The sequence below is a fragment of the Saccopteryx leptura genome, chromosome 3 (genome assembly GCF_036850995.1).
Source record: "Saccopteryx leptura isolate mSacLep1 chromosome 3, mSacLep1_pri_phased_curated, whole genome shotgun sequence".
NCBI classification, from domain to species: domain Eukaryota; kingdom Metazoa; phylum Chordata; class Mammalia; order Chiroptera; family Emballonuridae; genus Saccopteryx; species Saccopteryx leptura.
In genome coordinates, this window is record NC_089505.1 from 161,618,213 (window position 1) to 161,638,149 (window position 19,937).

Here is a 19,937-nt window from a genome sequence, read left to right on the forward strand (position 1 = left end):
TGAGTCTTGTATTAGGTGCTTTATAATAAAATACTATGATAATAATAAGAACAGGGTACCCAGATACAGAAGAAATATGCAGGTGGGATGGTGTGGCGGGGGGGGGGGGGGAGGAGAGTGCTTCCTGGAAGCGAAAATATAAAATGGGAATATGAAGGCTAAAGAGCACAAAGGTGTGAATAACAGTAGAGTGAACAACACATAGAGATCAGAAAAAAAGAACGCAGATCTTCACAGAACTGTAAGTAGTTCAATGTGGGTGAACTACTGAGTAGCCAGTAAGGGGGAGAGTGAAGAGAAGAAAAGTGGAGGGAGTGATGAGGCTAGACAGACAAAGCAGGAGTCATGTCAGCAAGGGCTCCGTATAGCAGGAAAGGGAACAGGAGTTCGATCCTAAAGGTAAAGGGAAACCACTGAGGGTTCTAAGCAGGGTGCTGAACCGGCCAGATCCACTCTTGCACTGACTGAATGCAGTCCCTCCTCAGCGTTGGTGGCCTTCCTCCCCATCACTGTTGCCAGCCTCTGCTCAGCTTCCCTGCCTCTAGGCTAGCGTCCTTGCCATTCTTTCATCATCCCTATCAGGTGATTCTTCTGAAGCATAAATCAGATCAAACCTCTCCTTATTCAAACGCTTTTGGTTCTCAAGGTAAAATCCATGTGCTTACTCTTATATACCAAGCCCTTGAGATTCTGGCTTTTGCCCAAATTTATCCCTTAACTCTTCTTGCAAACATCCTATGCTCCTACTTAGCTGTTGTCCAAACTGATCATGTTCTTTACACACCTGTGCACAAGGACCAGGAACACTTTATTTACTTCTTGGTGCCTTTGCCAGATCTCTTAATCCAGATTAGGTACCCTGTATGAAAACACTTATTATACCCAAAGATAAATTTTTGATGTGGATATTCCTGCCATGTTCCTGTTACTAATGTTATGATTATAATAGATTATAGATAGATTGATTGATAGACAGACATACACAGATAGATAGATGATAGATAGATAGATAGATAGATAGATAGATAGATAGATAGATAGATAGATAGATAGAAGATACATAGAGTTAGATGATGCTTGAATTGTGACTTCATCTGAAAATGGTAAAGCACAAAAATCCCAACAAGGAACGCTGGGTAAGGTGTGTTGGCATCTTACTTTCCACACCAAGTCACACCCTAACCCATTGTTTTCTTTATTCTTCCTCCTGCTCAATTGCATTCCTCTTGTTACTTCTAGGGTTTAAGAAGGAACATCAGAAGGAAAGAGGAAAAGAAGGAGTATTTATGCACAGTTTAAGCTACATTGTAGTTTAAGCTTCTTTCTTTCAGATATTATTCTGCAGGTTTCCCCCCAGGCAGTCTAGACAGGTAAAAGAGATGATATTTAGCAATATATCTGTAAAACATTGTAGAATCCTGACCAGTTAACAAAGTGTGTTCCTTTTCTTGGTTTCTAACAGTATATGTGGGTTTTGTTGCTTGAGATTTCTGGGTATGTGGAAGGTTTGGGGAGAGTGGAGGAATGGTGGAATACTGTTGCCTCTTGTAAAAGTTATCCACATAAATCATAATTATCCAATTAAATTGCTGTAATCCTTTTCATTACATATAAGGAATAAAAACACAGAATCGCCTTTTGGGTAAAGGGGTTCAGATTAATATTTGCAAATTACTCAGAAACTTTGAAACACTGTTATCTATCTTCTAAAATGTGACTCAAGATGTGTCCTAACCTACAAATAAAGTCAGGGTATAATTCCCTAAAGACGTACCTAACAATATAAGTCGGTTGTGCTCTGAGAGCCGTGTAAATAGTGAATTTAGTTGTCCCCTAAGCAATATTACTACTATTCCTGACATTCTTTTGTAACATTTTAGAAAATGCAACATCATCAAAACAAAAACAAAAAAACCTTAGGAGCTTAGATTTATGCTTTAAAATTAATGATTTGTCTTCTTCACACTTAAAACAGAAACCTTTGTTTTGCAGTCTGGGGTCTGGACTTACACACTGAATAATACTCACCATTCTATTCAAGCTTTGAAAATGACAGTGACCTCTCGTGCCTCCCACTCAGCCAAGGCTCCTGTGACTGTGGAAGCCTTTGTAGGAAAAGACAGCACTGCTTTCCCCCATCCCATAATGATTTATGCAAATGTGAGGAAGGGGTTTGATCCCATTCTCAATGCCACTGTAACTGCTACTATTGAGCCAGAGGCTGAAAACCCTGTTACACTGAAACTGTTTGATGATGGAGCAGGTAATATATAACGTCATGTCATTCTCCATGTTCTCAAGATCTGCTATGATGCTGTAGTAACAATACTAAGCTTATCTTTAATATTCTTTCAATTCAATTTTTCTCTTCCAATCTTATGAGATTCTCAAATTCTCAGAGAAACACTGGTATACGGTAGCTGCAGGTCGCATCTACACAAGGAAAGCAAATGTGAACTTGGGAAAAGACAGTATCCACGAGGCTCCTCAGCATGTGTGTGCATGAGCAAAATGACAGGAGAAAGTCTCTAGGTCTCAGCTTCTACCTGTTCCATCACACTGGCCACACTCATTTCATTAGGTCATACAGGAACAGGTCTTATGTTCTTGTGACATGCCCTTATTCCACTAAGACTCAACAGCTTTACTCTTGGCTAAAATAATCAGATTGAACAAGTAAAATATCAACTGATAATCCCAAAGTGACAGAGAATCCATTTTTTCCTCCTTGAACCTGACTGTGATGAGAAAATTAGAAATTGTGACCCACAAGATGACCCTAGACTTCCTTTAGCTAACTAAATAGCTGGGTTGGTAAGAAGGCAGAGCCAGTGCCTTTTACATATGTGAATTGGTCACAAGAGGACCAAACAGCAAGCCTAGTAGAATTGGGATAGAGATTTTCCCACCCATGGGAAAATGAAGTAAAACAAAACAAAGCCCTACTTTACAGCACTCACGCACGTGGAGGGTTCAGAACTGCTCATCACACGACACAGACAGCACAGCACCTGGCTGGCCCACAGCAGCAGCTGGGCTCTTTTCGACCTTTTTAACTTCTGAAAACAAGCTCCTTTGTTGTTTTATCTTTCTAGGTTTTTTTTTCCCCTAAATTCTCAGAATGACAATAGACCTCAAAGTCTATGTTAGAGGCCTAAATTGGCTTCTCTAGGAATAAAACCATATTCCTTCCCTTGGTTGTTGCAAAAATAAATTTTCAGAGTCTTGGGTTTGGTAACTCATTAATATCTTGCCATGACCATCTTGTGTGACATTTATGAAACAAATGTTCATTTACAGGAGTTTAGTTCAAGTCTATTTCAGAGGGGTAGTAGAGAAGTCCCCTTGTTTTATCTGTTGGGATGGCTCCAAACGAACTTCCATACTCTTGATTGCTTATCTGTGGCCACACCTATCATTTTTTTGTATGCAGTCCAAAAATGCACTTTGCAGAAAGTACCAACTGTGCCCCAGCCTATAGGCTCACTTACATGAGAACAGTTGTCTTAGGAAAGATCACTTGAATAGACTCAATAGGCTTTAATATTTATTTCATGGGACTTTTTTATTTGATGTCTAAATTTATACTCTAATGAAAGAAACAATGAAAAAAAATGTTTAGGCATTAAAGTGTAAATTTAGGGCCCCCCAATGCTTAGCACTTATATATTGTATAATACTTATTTTTATATTAGAAGTGGCATTTATCTGCTAAATAATATTAATGAATAAACCAAGGCATAGAGAAATTTTCCATTATCAATTCTCAATAAAAATTGATCTTATTCATCAATAAATTGCTAAATACCAAGATCTGATGTCTTTCTAGCCCATAAAAACAGTTTCTAAACCTACTATGATCATAAGTTGCTTAGCAATATGCTCCTACTTTTCTCATGTTAAAGAGCAGTCCTGGCCCTGCTAGAACACTTACAGTGATGCACAATGCTAGAGTACAGGGCGGGGTGTGCTATGAGGACAAGGACAGGACAAGCTGCTTGCCCCGTGTGGCCATCTGCACTTGAACAATGAAAGTGATCTTCACTTGGGCTAAGTCCTATCTCCCTGCTGCCTGGAGTCTAGGCCATCCTGCCCTGCAGTCATGGACTTGGTTTGGAACTGAACTGCTATCTGAGGTTCAACACAAAAGGAAAGAAGTATAGTAGGCCAAGCTTTTAGCAGGTCTCTTGAAACAAAGCACGGCGGGTGAAACCAAAGCATATCAAACTCCAAGTCAGCAAGCCCCTTCTAATCTAGAATAGTATTTCCATGTAATCACTAATGAAAAAACTTAAATGATTTCACACTTTCTTTTTGTCAACTACAAAGACTTTTTTTTCATCAGGAGTTTGTTTTTTTCTTATCAGGGCTTCAGGGTTTTCATAAACCCCTTGAAATTATGTGAAAAGAAATGTATGTACACATGTATAAGAACAGGTTGCTTGTATCTCAAAAGGATCAAGGACTATAAAAAGTGGGAGAACATGCTTGGTTTCTATGGAAACCTAATATTATTTTTAATGATAAGAAGGAGAGCCCTGAAGATGATTATTAAATGCTTTTCTTAGCACTGAAGTAGGTATAACTGATTCATCTTTAGGAAACAATTTTTCATAGTTTAAGGAACCACAAGGAGAAAAATATAGCCATTAGATTTTTAATCACCTGGTAATATCAAAAATAGTTATGACTATTACATCATATGTTAATTAGGAAGAATAAGAAAAGTAAATCTTATTTTTAGTGATTTAATTAAATTTTAGTAATCCACTGTGATGACATGTTGACATTGAGTTTTTTGCTTGTTTGTTTGTTTTTTAATATACATACAGGTGCTGATGTTATAAAAAATGATGGAATTTACTCAAGATATTTTTTCTCCTTTGCTGTAAATGGTAGATATAGCTTGAAAGTGCATGTCAATCATTCTTCCAGCATAAGCACCCTAGGCCATTCTATTCCAGGGAGTCATGCTATGTACGTACCAGGTTACATAACAAACGGTAAGGATCATTAGTACTGCTATTTGAATAATATCATTTAATGTATATATAACTGATGTGTGTGTGTGTATTTGAGAAAGAGAAGGAGATGAAAGAGAAAGAGAGATGGAATTTCAAAACTCATTCTACTTAAATCATTGCATAAATTGTTGACTATCCCTTTATTCTTCAAAAATTATAGTAGCAGATTACAAGAAGGCAATAGGTAATTCCCACAGATTTCTCCTACTTCCATTTCAGTCATTATTTTGACCTCTTTCTTGTGACTGTTTCATCAGAATTACTATCAGATAAAGAGATTTATTGAGTTTTTTTAGTTCCAACTCCTGCATTTCCTCTACAAACGTTTAGCAAGAGAAAAAGGCACATAGTTGTTAGCAGTTGAAAGAGGGAAGCAAATAAACCAAACAATCCACACAGGAAGTAAGATCCTGAAAAGAATACGAGGTTAGATACTACAGCCTACTGAGTCCTTCCTGGTGTTATGTTTTCCTTCACGACAAAAATGCCAAATAAATAGAAGATGAATATATTTTAACACCATTATTGTAGTTCCTGATAAGAAACAGTGGTTAAAGAATAACAAAGAGAAATATGCTGCAGTCTTTTATAAAATAGTCTCAAGAGCATTTCTAAGCATTCGTATTTGCAAAACTGCAGAATGTTTATGAATACTTTTTACGTATTTTATCAGCTACAACTAATTATTTTTTATTTAAATGTAATATGTCATTTATAAATAAATATTTCTTTTTATCATTTATAAATCAAAGGTTTTGAAGGTCTAGCAGGTGACAGGCTTAGTCTTAGGAAGGTGGGATGTAGGTAAAATATGAAGACAATTCCACTCAAGGAGTTTGCAGGCTACTGACTGGTCTGAGTATCTTTGAAAATCCATGAGCTTAAAGTTATGAAAATATCAGCACCTTGTGTACAGTGAGGTTAAAAAGATAATATTCAACTGTCCTTTAATCTGAGTACTTCATATGGGCCCTTAATAGCATAGAAAGAGAAAGTTACTGTAAGTTTCCCTAGGCAGGACTACCATACATAACATTCACTTTGTCAACTAATTATCAGGTGATACCTTGAGCACAGAAGCTGCTCTATTTTCACATCATCAGATCTCCAGGCACAGTAGCTAGTGTCTCCACTGGAAATGCTCTGGATCCTATCCAGCCTGCCCAGCCAGGGGCCTTGAGGGCCCTGCCTGTGTGTTCCTGCTCTGCTGACCACTCTGAGCAGTATTGAAGCCTCCTTTATTACTTCCCATATTAAAATGCTTCTTGTTGGTCATTCTTTGGTTACTGCCCACTCTTCTAGTCCCTATCATCTGGTTCCTTGAAATTAAACTAAACCTGCTGACTATACTTTCTCACCTCCAATTCACTATTGTGTTCACTGCAATTTGACTTCCATCCAAATCACTCTTCCATTCAAATCACTGCACTGGAATTGCTCTGGCTCTGGTCACCAATGACCTCCCTACTGTTAAATTCAATGGACACATTTTAGTTCTCATGTTTGAGCAGCATCTGACACAACTGGTTGATTTCTCTTTTGTCCTTTCCTGGTTCCTGTGATACCACATTCACCTGATCACCTCTTAGGCCCTGTCAGGTTCTTCTTCCAGGTTCTCCTTTCCTATTGTTGCCAATTGTCAGAGCTGAGAGCCACTTTCTCAGTCTACTATTTGGAACCACACTACCTGGGTTGGAAACCTAGCTCCTCCATTTACTAGCTGTGTGACTTTGGCACCAATCAAGTTACTTAGCTTGTGTACTTTGGTTTCATCATCTCTAAAAATGGGGGTAATAATTGTACCCTCCTCATAGCATTGCTGGAAAATTAAATATTTGATACACATCAGGTATTTAGAAAAGTGCCTCACACATAGTAAGTCAAGTAGCCAAGAAATATAATTTATCAATATAGTTGAAATTTGTATTAGATAAACTCATTAACTTATATAACTTTAATATCTATATGACTATAACTTTGATCCATAACTTCAAAATTATCAAATGTAGCTAAAAACTCTTTAGGAGACTGAAATCTATAGCTAACTGGCCCCTTGACATTTCCATTAGATGTTTTACAGGAATCACAAACCTTATGAAACTTACATTTTTAGTCCCCTTCACTTTAGCCTGCTGCTTTTCCCAATGTGCTCCTTTTAATAACCTGGGAGCTACTCTCTGCTGTTGTTCACCAGTTTTTTTTCTCTTGCCATATTATAATCTACCATCAGCTTTTGCTGATTTCACCTCCAAAATACATCACCAACTGGCTTCTTCTTGCCTCTCCTGCACTGCTGTCACCCAGCCCAAACTGCCATCTTTCCTTGTCTGGACTGTTGGCAACGGCTGTCTCACTGGCCTCTTTGCTTGCTGTACTTGAATCCATTCTCCACCGAGAGCAGCCAGAGTGAGCTGCTAGAGGGCAAATGTGATCATGTCACTGCCCTGCTACCCCACAGCAAATAAGATTAAACTCTCAAACCACTACAGAGGCCCGCAGGTCCTGCCTGACCTTCTCTCCTGTCTCATCTCAAACTACTCCGCTCCTTACTTTAACTTGCAAAAAGCTCTTCTGCACCTCAGACTTTCATACAACTCTTCCCTCTGCCTAGGACAGTCATGCCTCCATTCTTTCCTGGCTGACACATACTCATACTGTAGGAAACCTTTAAACATAACTTTCTTGATAACACTCTAAATTATATGCCTGTGTTATTTTCTTTCGTAAATCCCTGCTTTTTTTCCTTCTTACATTGATCACAATTAATTCCATGAGGTACTGTACTGTCCATGACCACTGGCACAGGATATGCCCTCAAAATACTTTATTGAATAAATGAATGGATGAGTGAATGAATGAATTGTGGAATAAACAAATCAGTTATTCTAAAAATGTAGTTTTAAAAAGTCTTAAATACCTCTCAGTAATCTGTCAAAAACAAGCTATTCAGGAGGCTGTAATTATTGTCTGGCTATTCTTTTCCTTGCTGCCCCAGGTAACATTCAGATGAATGCCCCAAGAAAGTCAGTGGGCAGGAGTGAGGAGGAGCAGAAGAGCGGCTTTAGTCGAATAAGCTCAGGGGGCTCCTTTTCCGTGCAGGGGGTTCCCGTGGGCCCCCGCCCTGATGTGTTTCCACCATGCAAAATCATTGACCTGGAAGCTGTAAAAGTGGAAGAAAAGGTGACTTTATCTTGGACAGCACCTGGAGAAGACTTTGATCAGGGCCAGGGTAAGTTTCTTGGTTTCATTACCTATTTTTTGACGAGGAAACATTTCTAATAACTGTTTTTAGTGTTAATTGAATAAAAGTAACTTTGGGAGTTCAGTGCTGACAAAGTGACAGAGGGCTGCAATGAAAAGATTTGAGTTAGTTGGTGAGGCTTTAGATCACGGAGTTTGGAATGAGAGGGAATCAGCTGCTCCAGGACTGCAGAGGCCCTGGGAAACTGACCAGCACTAAAATCAACAGAAACCCTGATTGGAAACATGATACCTCACATAATTGTGGTCTTATCAGCAGAAATAGATACAGAGTATGGACTTCCAAATACTGAGGCGATCAGTTTTCTGAAGATTGGATAGTGATTATTTGTTCAGATTTAGAAGACAGGTTTAAGGTAATAATTTCCATAAGCATGTAAAACTTGGTGCAGTTTCCTCTCCCACTCCCAGCCATCATCTTTGTCAGGGAGGCTGGGACCAGCTCCCTGGCTGGGGCTTCCTAACTGTCCGGCATTCAGGCTTCCAACTACCTTGTCTTTTGATTTCCAGAGCAATTCAACTTTTCTCAAAGAATAACCTTTCCAACAACTCAACAACTTTGCCGTTACACACACACACACACACACACACACACACACACACACACACACAGAGGTTATTATTGATTACACATTACATGGTCTATTTCCTGATGCCTCTGACTGAGGATTCTATAGGAACCAATCTTCTCTATTGAGAGTTGAGTTTTTCAATATCTGTCAATAATAGTGACTACCTTGGGCCTTTGCCAGTCTTGCTTCCATCTTCGGCCATCTTTCTTTGGCTTATAATCGTTCACTACATTGCTTGAAAGGGTGTCATTTACAAATTCTGTGCTGCTGAGAGACAGTCAATATTGTAGGTTTGTCCTCATATTCTTTTATCAAAACCTCTCTCTTCTTGCCAGCAAGGAAGGAAGAAAAATATTTTACACTCTGAATTAAAGACTCTCCAAATTTAAAGGTTGGAGATGTGAAATGATTAAAACTGTGGGATGGACAAGCCCCCTGTGTAGTGGAAATTGCTGTAACTTAGTAGTAAAGAAAGAAATCATTCCCACTCTGGCTTTAAGTTTGGCTGTTTGATCTTTGGCAGGTTGCTTAAATTTTATTGGCATCAGTTTTCTAATATGGAAAACAAGACTAAAATTATCTGCCTCATAAGGCATTGTATAGAAGAAATGAGATGACACATATGAAATCCAGAGAAGGAAGAGAAAATGTGCCCAGTAAGTTTTCTGGGCTCTTGGTTTACATTGCTAGAGACTTCTCTACCTTCTTTGGAGTAAGGACCCTAAACACTCACTCCCATCTCTATTTAAAGGTAAGATTAATGCCCGCTATCTAGTATTTTCCCTACCTCAGAAGGCTCAAAAGCATAGTAGTGTGTTAAAAGAGACAAACAGAAGCTCAAACTGCCATTACTACCAGGAACTATTCTTTTCAAAACCCCAATACTTTCAACTACACCACTGTATTAAAAGAGGAGAAAGAAAGTGAAGGTGTGGAATTAGTGGTTATTAATAACTCGAAAAGAATAAATAGAACCAACTGGGACTTAAGTATAAATTGATATTATAACGGATATTACATGGGAATAGAGAGAACTTCACCAAATAGACCTCACTGATAAACAGAATGATTCAAGCTTGCAACAATATCAAAACCTCAGAGCACAAAAGATATGTGGGAGAAAATGATTGAATGTGTATAAGTTCCTGAGATTATTCAGCTATAACTGATTTAATAACTCAGCAACTTTGACAAGCCAGCCATGAGAAGACCAATTAGCAAGAAGGTATCTGTTTAACTCATAAACATGTGCTTTTCTCACCTTTTCTTTTTCACAATTTATCTAGGAAGGTGTTTTCATCACCTCTGCTGCCAGAATTAGAAACAATGGGGGTAGCCTCTGGTTTTACAATTATTAAAAAATGTAACTACATTTTTTTTGAAAACCTCATTAACAATAAAGAAACATTCTCACAGATACATAGACATCAGTATACACCATTGAGTACTGGCTCTTCACCATATGCTATATCCTAGAAAAGACCAATCACATAGAATAAACAAAACATTACCAGGCCATCATTATGTTTAGGAATGTACAATTGACCCTTGACCAATACAGATTTGAACTGCCTGGGTCCACTTATACACAGATTATTTTCTTTTAATAAATATAATCAGCCCTTAATATCTCAAATTTTGCATCCATGGATTCAACCAGCTGTAGATAGAAAACAATATTTTTTGCATTCTCACCTGAGATTTTCCAACTTCAGATTCCCAAATGCTGATCACAAATACTGTTTTTGGTCTAAAGTTGATTAAAACTGCAAATGTGAAAGACCAACTATAGTTATGTTTAGGTGGAGTCAACAGAAATATGTGGATTTTGACTATGTGGGAGTTGGATCCCCTAACCCCCACCTTTTTCAATGGTTACATGTATATGTTCTAGGCATTATAAAAATAGGTTATTTTCTTGGACTTTCATGAAAAGTCTAGTGTAAATAACCATTAAAACTGAGTACCAAACATGATCTGTATCTTTGTTATAAAGTTAATTTCCTTTGTGTTTTCTCCAGAAATTAAAATAAAAATATATTATTTACTAACCAATTATTATGTGACCAGCACAGTGCTAAACATTATATAGATGTGATTTAAGATGGTCATTGTACCTCAAAATGTACAATTCCTGTATTGAGAGAAAAAAGGCACAGAATGATTAAAAAGACATTTTATATATAACACAGTACCATTTTTATGGTTCAGACTTCAGGAAGAGGTATTAAAAGGATGTATTATAGAAATCAGTGTGGGAGAAGAATGGAGGCCAGGTTCTAATGCCAGGAGCCTGGGTAGAACATTGCGGTGGGGCCAGATTGCAAAGCACCACTCTTGGACATCCTTACCTGCCCTATCTTCCCTGCCTAACATTCTTACTGTCATAATGCTTCCTCTGACATTTTCATCATGTTCTCATACAACCATCGTTCAAAATATAATCTTTAAAAATTATTTTTCTGGCCCTGGCTGGTTGGCTCAGTGGTAAAGCGTTGGCCTGGCATGCAGGAGTCCCAGGTTTGAATCCAGGCCAGGGCACACAGGAGAAGCGCCCATCTGCTTCTCCACCCCTCCCCCTCTCCTTCCTCTCTGTCTCTCTCTTCCCCTCCTGCAGCCAAGGCTCCATTGGAGCAAAGTTGGCCCCGGGCACTGAGGATGGCTCTATGGCCTCTGCTTCAGGCACTAGAATGACTCTGGCTGCAACAGGGCAACTCCCCAGAGGGGCAGAGCATCGCCCCCTGGTGGGCATGCCTGATGGATCCCGGTCAGGTGCATGCGGGAGTCTGTCTGACTGCCTCCCCGTTTCCAACTTCAGAAAAATACAAATAAAATAAAATAAAATAAAAATTATTTTTCTTTCTTTCTTGGATATTATATCAATATTATATTATATATTATATTATATTATATTATATTATATAATATTAATTATACCACTGAATGGATATGTCAGTGGATCTCATTGAGGTTATTGAGATTATTTTTAATTTTTCTATTTTTTTCCAAGTTTTTCCAAGCCTCATTTTGGCTGATTTTCATGAACCTGTTTTCAAGTTTCCTGATTCTTCTGTGTGTCCAATCCAATCTTAATTCTTGCAAATACATTTTTTCATTGTAGTTTTATTTCAATTCTAGGATTTCCATTTGCTTCTTTGTAAAAGTTTCCACTTCTCTCCTCAAATTTTTCATCTCTTCATTCACTATAGCCAACCTTTCATGTATACCTATCATATTCTCATGATGATTGTTTTAAAGTCCTTGCCTATTAATTTTAAATCTCAGTCATTTGTGACTGTTATATTTGCTGGTATTTTTCTTGATGATATATCATATTTTCTGTTTCTTTGCATGGCTTGTAATTTTTTTGTAATAAATTGTTATATATTAGACATGTAGCATCAAATTATAGACTCTGGAATAATAATATGTTTTCCTAAAATGTTTTGCAATTTTTCTAGTAGAGACTTTGAATTACCTTGACTTTGAGGAAGCTTAATTTTACATCTGACTAGAGTTTGTCTATTCCAGTTTTGCTCTTTTTTTTTTCTTTTATTATTAGCAAGCATGAGCACATGAGAAAGAGACAGAGACAGAGAAAAATAGGGAGAGAGATGAGAAGCATCAGCTCATAGTTGTGGCATTTTAATTGTTCATTGATTGCTTCTCATACATGCCTTGAACAAGCTGGTGGCCCCTTGTTCAAGCCAGCAACCTTGGGCTTCAAACCAGTGACCATAGGGTCATGTCTATGATCCCACATTCAAGCCAGTGACACCACACTCAAGCCAGCGACCTCACGTTCAAGCCAGCAACCTCAGGATTTTGAACCTGGGTCCTCAGTGTTTTGCTCTTTTTTTTTTTTTTTTTGTATTTTTCTGAAGCTGGAAACGGGGAGAGACAGTCAGACTCCCACATGCGCCCAACCGGGATCCACCCGGCACACCCACCAGGGGGCGACGCTCTGCCCACCAGGGGGCCTTGCTCTGCCCCTCCGGGGCGTTGCTCTGTTGAGACCAGAGCCACTCTAGCGCCTGGGGCAGAGGCCAAGGAGCCATCCTCAGCGCCCGGGGCCAACTTTGCTCCAATGGAGCCTCGGCTGCAGGAGGGAAGAGAGAGACAGAGAGGAAGGAGAGGGGGAGGGGTGGAGAAGCAGATGGGCGCTTCTCCTGTGTGCCCTGGCCAGGAATCAAACCCGGTACTTCTGCACGCCAGGCCGACGCTCTACCACTGAGCCAACCGGCCAGGACAGTGTTTTGCTCTTAAGCCTAGGATATATCCCTTGATTCTGGAATATAATCTTTATTCCAAAACTGTTGATTTTCTAAACTTTTTTTTTCCTTTTTTAAAAAATTCATTTTAATGGGGTGACAATGATAAATCAGGGTACATATGTTCAGAGAAAACATCTCCAGGTTATTTTGACATTTGATTATGTTGCATACCTCTCACCCAAAGTCAAATTATCTTCCCTTACCTTCTATCTGGTTTCTTTGTGCCCCTCCCCTCCCCACCCCTCCCTCACCCCTCCCTCACCCCTTCCTCTCCTTCCTCTCCCCTTTCTAAACTTTTTTTTTTCTTACAGAGAGAGAGTCAGAGAGAGGGATAGACAGGGACAGACAGACAGGAATGGAGAGATGAGAAGCATCAATCATTAGTTTTTCATTGCACGTTGCAACAACTGAATTGTTCATTGATTGCTTTCTCATATGTGCCTTGACCACAGGCCTTCAACAGACCAAGTAACCCCTTGCTTGAGCCAGCGAGCTTGGGCTCAAGCTGGTGAGCTTTTTGCTCAAACCAGATGAGCCCTCACTCAAGCTGGCAACCTCGGGGTCTCGAACTTGGGTTTTCCACATCCCAGTCTGATGCTCTATCCACTGCGCCACCACCCAGTCAGGCCCTTTCTAAGCTTTTAATGGACATATCATATGTTTATCAGGCTCCTTTTAACTTTGCAAGACTCATACTCCAAACTCTCTATCTCCCCTATGGTAGACATTAACATAAAACTCTGCTAAACTTTCAGCTTTCTAGCTATTGCTTTTCCCTTGAGCCATTGGGATTTCACAAACACATGCATAACTTAGGGGTATTCAAACAATTTGAGGGAAGTTTATACACATGTTTTGGGCTAATCCTTCTCTGCCTCCTTCTATTTTCAACAAGTCTGGCAACCCTACACTCAGTCCTCTGACTTCTCAGACCAATAAGATAGTGGCTTTTTGTAACAGATTCAGCTATATGTGCCAAAATGGTAAGTGCCCTTGGAGGAAAACTATCTAAATATAAACCATTCATATACTAGTTCCTTATTTTAAAGTCTATCTGTTCTTGGGTTTCTGGGTTTTTTTGTGTTTTTGAAACCAGTGCTTCAATGTTTTTTTCTTTCTTTCTTTAGAGGTTATACCTGTTATCTACTGGGTAGTTAGTCCAATAGAAGCCACTCAGCTACTACCAGAATTAAGCCTTACATTGAATTTAACTTACATATATTTTGCCACTTAACATTTATGTTTATAATTTAAGAGGTTTTTTTCCCTATGCTACTTTTTTGTTTGTATGTTTGTTTTTGTATTTTTTTGAAGTGAGAAGTAGGGAGGCAGAAAGACAGACTCCTGCATGTGCCTGACCAAGATCCACCCAGCAAACCCACTAGGGGGTGATGCTCCTTTGCAACTGGAGCCACTCTAGCGCCTGAGGCAGAGGCCATGGAGGTGTCCTCAGCACCCAGGCCAACTTTGCTCCAATGGAGCCTTGTCTGTGGGAGGGGAAGAGAGAAATAGAGAGGAAGGAGAGGGGGAGGGGTGGAAAAGCGGATGGGCGCTTCTCCTGTGTGCCCTGGCTGGGAATCGAACCCAGGACTTCCACATGCCCCCGGGCTGATGCTCTTACACTGAGCCAGCTGGTCAGGGCCTCGCTATGCTAGTTTTTTATTATATGTACTCAAATTTATTATTTTGTTGTTTTTGTTTGTGGCTTCTGAATGTTGAGTCTAAATTAGAAGAGCTTTTCTCACTTGAAGATTATACTGGAATTGATCCATTTTCTCCTACCAAATACTTAATATTTTTATTTTCTATATCAAACTTTTAGATCACTTTGGAGATTATCCTGAAAAAAAGAAAACATTTTTAGTATGGATCATAGTTTTTTCAGCTATTTATTTGCCCAGTTATCACAATATCATTATCAAAAAATTTACATTTCTTTCCAAAAAATTAAAAATGGAACTGCCTTATGACCCAGTAATTCCTCTTATGGGTATATATTCAATGAAACCCAAAACACTAATTCAAAAGAATATATGCATCCCTATGTTTATTGCAGCATTATTTACAATAGTCAACATTTGGAAGCAGCCCTAGTGCCCATCAGTAGATAAGAGGAAAAAAGGTGTGGTACATATACACATCATGGATGGAGCTGAAGAGTATTATGCTAAGTGAAATGAGCCAAAGAAGACAAACACCATAGGATTTTACTTATATGTGGAATCTAATGAATAAAATAAACTAACAAACAAAACAGAAACAAACTCATAGATGCAGCGAGCAGACAGGTGAAGGGATTAAGCTAAAAAGAAAAACCTCACAGATAGACAACAGTATGGTGAAAGGAGTGGGGAGCTGGGGGAAGATAGAGAGGGTAAAGGGGATAAATTGTGATGGAAGGAGAATTGAACACAAAACACTAATGATGTGTTATAGAATTGTACCCCTGATATAATTTTATTATAAGAGGTTTTTTTCCCTATGCTACTTTTTTGTTTGTATGTTTGTTTTTGTATTTTTTTGAAGTGAGAAGTAGGGAGGCAGAAAGACAGACTCCTGCATGTGCCTGACCAAGATCCACCCAGCAAACCCACTAGGGGGTGATGCTCCTTTGCAACTGGAGCCACTCTAGCGCCTGAGGCAGAGGCCATGGAGGTGTCCTCAGCACCCAGGCCAACTTTGCTCCAATGGAGCCTTGTCTGTGGGAGGGGAAGAGAGAAATAGAGAGGAAGGAGAGGGGGAGGGGTGGAAAAGCGGATGGGCGCTTCTCCTGTGTGCCCTGGCTGGGAATCGTACCTATATAATTTTATTAACCAATGTTACCCCAATAAATTAAATAAATAAATAAATCTTTACAAGCAAAAAAGAAAGGAAATTTGTATCTTCCCCCCAACCATTAATTAATTCTATCTCTATTATATACTAAATTCCTGAATATATTTTGACCTATTTTTTATTATGTCTATTCATGCACCAGTACTGTGATTTTTTAGTTCTTAAAGCATTACAGTGTTTTTATATTAGATAATGTCAGTCTTCTGACATTGCTATTTTTTAGACTTTATAAGGCTAATCTTGAATTTTTTTTCATTTAAACTTTACAATAAGCTTGTTAAAATTGAAAATAGAGGAATTTTCAATAGAATCACATAAAATTTATAAAATAACAATATTTTTATAATGCTTACTATTAAAAAACATAATATCTTTCCTCTTGTTTAGGTATTAATATGAGTTCCTAGGTAATGTATTAAAATTTTATTCATGTGCTTTTTTCTTATTATATTTGTTCCTAGGTATTTCACATTTTATGGCTATTCTCATCAGTCATGTGTGCTAAATTAGAAAACCTACTTGAAGTGACTTAACCTTCCTATTTATATTTTTGTTTTTAATTTCAGCTAACAGCTATGAAATAAGAATGAGTAAAAGCCTACAGAATATTCAAGATGATTTTAACAATGCCATTTTAGTGAACACATCAAATCTAAATCCTCAACAAGTTGGCGCCAAGGAGATATTTACATTTTCACCACAGCTTTTCATAAATGGACCTGATTATCAACCTGATGGAACAACACCAGGAAACCACAGAATTTATGTGGCCATACAAGCCATGGATAAGCACTCCTTAAAATCTGCAGTATCTAACATTGCTCAGGCCTCACTATTTATTTCCCCAAATTCTGCTCCTGTACTTGCCAGAGATTTTCTTGTATTGAAAGGAGTTGTAACAGCAATGAGTTTAATAGGAATCATTTGTCTCACTATAGTTGTAACACACTGTATTCTAAACAAGAAAAAGAGAGCAGAAGAGAATGGGACAAAATTACTATGAACAAATGCAGAGTACCTTCCTTCTTTGATATAATACCCATGTCCTTTACATTTTACAAAAACATACCAATAAAAAACAATTAATCAAAACTGTTAAAAATGCTTTAAATGTTTGAATAGTACAGGTCACATTTTTATGTAATAAATAGACAAAAATGCTTTTATAACATTTATTTTGAGTAGAAATTAGAAAACCCTTAAACTCTGGCTATAGACAAAATAATAAGTTATTCTCCAAGGTAATGTTTGTAAAGGCAAAAAGATGCAAGGTCAAAGTTGAATCAAAGAGTCAAGAAAAGCTTCTTTTATTGAGAGAAAAAAATAACTCCTAGTAGAGAAGAGGAGGTTAGGTCTTAATAATATAACTGTCCATATAAAGCAGTTGTTTAGTTACTTTGATTAATTTTTCATTTTCTTTATCTGTTCAGAACAGATAACCTATTTATGACCAAAGATCAATCTGCATTTTATATATAATTGAAATTCTTTACCTTCAGCCATTTGATTAACTATACTGCAGATCAAACCTGTTCCCTCTGCTCAGAGATCTGTGTTCACTGTAAAAGTTAACCTGAAAATGTGGGTCTTATTCTTTTTCCCTGATGTCAGTTTTGTAACAGATGTCTATTGAATTTACAGTTTATAAGCTTCTACTCTCATCAAAGCAGCTTTCCAAATTATTATCTTGGGTGTTATTCAATGTAAATGGTTATAACTCTCATAAAACTTTAAGTAAAAAATTAAAGACATAGTTCTCAACTTGTTTTAACACAAACATAGGCTATCTAGTTTCCTTCCATTTCAACCCAAGAAGAGGTCATGAAGGAAAGAGTGAACTTTGGAAATGTTAACTGATTCTGTTTTTTTGTTTAAGATTCTAGGATGCCTTTCATGATCAAGGGTTTTTTAGCTACAAGAATGGGGAGCTAATTGAGAGAGAGAAACATAGGTGACAAGGAAATAAAAATCACCTTTCATTTAATTTTACTTCTCTTATTTAAAAAAAAGATTATTGAACAATAGAATAATTTGCTTTGTATATTAAATAACTGAAAACTTTACTTTATAAATACAAACAATAATATGGAATAGATCTGTTTTACAATCAGGATCAAATAAAAATGAAAATTAGATTAAGTTCTGGAGAGGAGGAATTGTGGCGAATAGGAACAATAAAAAATGACAAAGAGAGCGAAGCCTTTAGTAAGACTATCAGAGCAGCACTGGGGAGAAAAACAACCAACAAGTCCCTACCTAGGCTGCCCCCTTGCAGTTCATACTACATCGCAGGGCTGGCCGACTACATTCCAAGTCCTATAGTGTCTAAATTTTTGCAGATGGGAGTTTCAAGTACCTACTTGGCAATCAGCCTTTCCTCCCTCTAATGCTAATCTGGGATGTGATTCTCTATAGTTTCAACAAGCTGATAAAATACTGAGAAGGGGTATTGTGGGTTTTAAGTCCTCAAATATTTTTCTCATTTTACAGACAGGAAAACGGAAGCTTAAGTGAGCAATCAGAAAGCACTGTGTGGCTTAATGGCTGAGCTCTACAGGAGCACAGTCAGGCTCCATACTGCTTCTTCACACCTGTCTGTTTAAGGTGAGGAGATGCTGGGGATCATGCCTAGAAATATTTTTAACTTTTCAGGATCGATGAGCAGGAGAAGAGGTCTGGCTTTAAGGAACTAGGTTGTTGTTGTTGTTTCCATCTTGTAGATGCAGAAATGAAAAAAAAAATGGACTTAGGTTTACATATTAGCAAATTGGAAGAGGCAAAACTAAGATAAAGGATGCTAAGGGACAACTTGAAATATAGCGAGTAGAAAGGGTGACTGCATCAAGTGCATAGAGCAAACTCTATTCAGTGGTTGTGAGGGAGTGAAGCATTAAAGAACAAAATCAACATGTAAGAAATGTGGAAAGATAATGACTTTGAGAAGAAGAAAATTTAAATTTTAATGGGAAGACGATAGAAGCAGGAGAGAGGAGATTTTTAGGGGATGTGTTAATACAGCCTGTGTGCACCGAGCAGATTACTGTGTATGCATGCACTGTTGAATACTCTCAGAGGACCTTGCCATCTTCATGTTAGTAACAGAAAATCTACCAAAAATATTTTATTTGCTTTTGGCTTTGCTTTCTGCTATAATATAATCATTCTTGAAAGAGTTGATCCCTAAATAATACTATTTGTTTACAACTTAATGTGACAACTCCAATAACACTAATGGCAGGTTGCTTTATTAAACTATAATTCTTTACATCAAACTATACTCCCTTTGCTAACAACAGTTATAACTCTAGAAAAACTGTAAAATAAACTCTTTAAAGCACTGGACATCAACAAAAGCAAGTAGAAACTGAAGAAGACATGGCCCTTGAAAAGAGGCAAGCAATCCAGATGAGATCTACATTTTATCTGGTTTTCTTCCTAAAGGTATGTCGTTTGCTAAGAGCATCTGGATAAGCTCAAGCAGAACACAGCAGTCTCACCAGGTTGACAAGCCAGAGTGAGAGTTCTGTGGTACCAAAGCACTAGGAAATCCCATAAAGGAAACTATTGCCATGCAGCAACTTCCCAAATCTGTATCTGCTCAAGTTTGGGGTGAATCCTACATTGCAAAGGAATCAAATGGAAAACGAGAAATTTGAGGCCAAATTTGCTGAACAGAGAGTTCAACAACTGCCCAGTTCTGGAGAGAAACATTTAAACTTTAATCCTACCAAAGTTAAAGAGTTTGATAAGTTATTATTAATTCAGCAGGCTTTCATCTACTATCTTGCTATTTGATTTCTGCTATTCCCCTTTATTTTTTGTTCCTTTATTGCTCTTTACCTGTCTTCTTTTTGTTAATTAGAAAGTTTACCACTGAAACTCTAGAAGGACTACATTAGAGATAAGAACCATGTTCCCAGTCTAAGAGCTATGCCCTAGAACCAAGAGAAAAACTAAAATAGATGTGCTCT

The 19,937-nt window shown here is 37.9% G+C and overlaps 1 protein-coding gene across 2 annotated transcripts in view; it reads left to right on the top strand.

The window, feature by feature from the left end:
* The window catches only part of CLCA2 (chloride channel accessory 2), a 42,690-nt gene extending 24,821 nt beyond the window's left edge, over positions 1-17,869 (top strand). For both annotated transcript variants that reach the window (XM_066376699.1, XM_066376700.1), the window contains 4 exons: positions 1,993-2,263; positions 4,833-5,003; positions 8,020-8,253; positions 16,533-17,869. In XM_066376699.1, coding sequence (XP_066232796.1) covers positions 1,993-2,263; positions 4,833-5,003; positions 8,020-8,253; positions 16,533-16,969 — 1,113 coding nt within the window. In that variant the 3' untranslated portion in view covers positions 16,970-17,869. The remainder of the gene's footprint in view (positions 1-1,992; positions 2,264-4,832; positions 5,004-8,019; positions 8,254-16,532) is intronic.
* Positions 17,870-19,937: the final 2,068 nt, after the last annotated feature.